Here is a 2370-nt window from a genome sequence, read left to right as displayed (position 1 = left end):
TGATATATGCTTTGTCAATTTCAATTTTATTAATTATTGGGCAATAATGTGCAGTTTAATACACTGTAGACAGACGTTTTTATTATAATTCATTAACCATTCCAAGCATATTCTATCCTTTGTTCAAATGTGCTGTGTCAATTCAATATTATTATAATATTGAAATTATTACTGTTTGATTTATTCCACTAATTTGTACAAATGTGCTAAGTTGTAGTTGTATGTTGAAGCATAATCTTGATTTTAATTTAGTTGTGATGTTTACAATAGGCCCAGTTTAATGTATTTGTGGTTGGACTCCGCACTGACTATTGTGGTAAGGTGAAAACATTCCGTCAAGTAATTGAGGTTCATCGTGAAGAGCTAACAAGCCTCCAGAAATACTGGCAAGAAACACTCCAAGTAAGTTTTTGTATAAAATAAGCCAAGTATAATATTTCAATAATTTTTCTGCTTTTACCCAATTTAAATGGGTTAAAAAAGTTTAATTATTATATATGTATTATTACCATGTTTTTAATCTCTTAAATGAAAAGCTATGAAAGCATGAAAAATTTTTTATTAGTATTATTATTATTGTTATTATTTTATTATTATTTTTATCATTCTTACAAAATGTCAAATATGAGTTAAAATTATGTTTGTTAAACTAAAAAATAGGTGAATTATATCATTCTTCACTTGTAATTATTATTAAAAGTATTATTTTTTTCATCTATTTTTATCCTCATTTGGCTTGATGCATTATGCAAAACCTCCATATTATGTTTATTACAAAATATACATACTGTAATCATTGTAAACTGTAATATATATTCTATATATTTCATTTAGAGCTTAAGCCAACGCAATAAAGAACTCTTGAAAGAAAAGAGAAAGCTACTGTTGATCAACAAAATGGAAATTGAAAGACTAGAAAAGGAGAAAGTAAGTAAATTCTGAACATGAAGGTACTGTAATTAACCAGTGAATATGAATGTGTTTCCTATTTGACCTAACTTTTCAGAAAAGCATGAGGCTTCCTGTTGGAATCACTAACAGCAGAACATGTAGACAAGTTTTCTGGAAAAAGAAACTGTCAGTGTAATAATGACACTAAAAAAATCAACTAAAAATTTGACACAATTATTCATTAAAAAAAAGCAGAAAATTTTTAATTAGACAATAAATAATAATTGGTCAGTTATAATAATGTCTTGCAGACCTTTTACTAAGAAAATAATAAAAATTGAATTGGTGGGTCTAATGTGAAGAAACTCTGTTATTAATTGTTTGTTATTTAGGAAAATATTTTCTAATATAAATTTTTGATTGCAATTAGTATACTGTACCATAATTATTTTTTTGTGTTTTGGTAGGCTGTTGTAATATCAGACTTGACTTCAAAGATGGATGCCGGGCATCACCAGTTGACCAGCGCAGCCAAAGATCGTGACAGCATGCTTGAAGCTCACATGTCTGAGCTTAAGAGAATAGAAGACAGTCATCAAGAAGAGAAAAAGATCCTTGAAGACCAACTTACTTCAGAGAAAGATGAGAAGTTAAGGTTACAACAAATGCTAGACTCTCGACCGAGGGAGACTCTGGCAGAGTCGGAAAATACGGGAGCAGGGAATGCATCATCGTTTGCCGTGCTGGCAGCAACATCTGGAATCTCACAGGAGGAGAAGGAAAAATTAGAGGAAGAGAAGATAAGACTGGAAGCAGAGAGAAATCGATTCCAACAAGAGAAGGAGCAGTATCAGGAAAAGATGCTTCAATCTCAGAAGGTAACAGATTGGTTTAGCAGTAGGACCCCTTCTTTGGGACACCCATATTATGGGGACACTTTATCAGGCACTAAATGAGGGAAAGTATATCTTTTAACACTACAGCCATCCACTATTCAGGGGACACCCCTATTAAGAGGACACTTTTTTTGGTGCCGAATGTGTCCCCTTAATAGGGGTTCTACTGTACTATGATACTATATTAATTAACTTGTATTATTTTCATTAGTAATTCTAAATATTGTTTTAATATTATTTTTATTATTTATTATTCTTGTAACTAAGAGGAGAGAACTTAAGGAACATGATTCATGATTATTAATGCATGAAACAAGCAACATAAAGCCTAGGTAGGGAAGTGTCAAGCTTAAAACTGTATCGAGTTTACAGAGCACACATCAGTTTATTTCATTTTTGTAAATTGTAATTTTAGTCTTCAGTTGTAAAAATATAATAGTATAATAATAATAATAATAATAATAATAATAATAATAATAATAATAATAAATATTAATAATAATAACAATAATAATAATAATAATATTAATAATAATAATAATAAATATTATTAATAATAATAACAATAATAACAATAATAATA

General features: G+C 29.0%; 1 protein-coding gene across 1 annotated transcript; it reads left to right on the top strand.

Annotated features, from left to right (window-relative positions):
• The first annotated feature begins 263 nt into the window (after positions 1 to 263).
• On the top strand, positions 264 to 1847 carry LOC117124403. The gene is made up of 3 exons (XM_033270634.1): positions 264 to 402; positions 835 to 927; positions 1359 to 1847. The coding sequence occupies exons 2-3, from the start codon at positions 898 to 900 to the stop codon at positions 1845 to 1847; spliced, it is 519 nt and encodes a 172-aa protein (XP_033126525.1). The 5' UTR covers positions 264 to 402; positions 835 to 897.
• The last annotated feature ends 523 nt before the right edge of the window (positions 1848 to 2370 follow it).

The sequence above is a fragment of the Anneissia japonica genome, unplaced genomic scaffold (assembly GCF_011630105.1).
Source record: "Anneissia japonica isolate Jap-2015-1 unplaced genomic scaffold, ASM1163010v1 scaffold119350_len2380_cov154, whole genome shotgun sequence".
NCBI classification, from domain to species: Eukaryota; Metazoa; Echinodermata; class Crinoidea; order Comatulida; family Comatulidae; genus Anneissia; species Anneissia japonica.
This window is presented reverse-complemented; position numbering and strand designations above follow the sequence as displayed.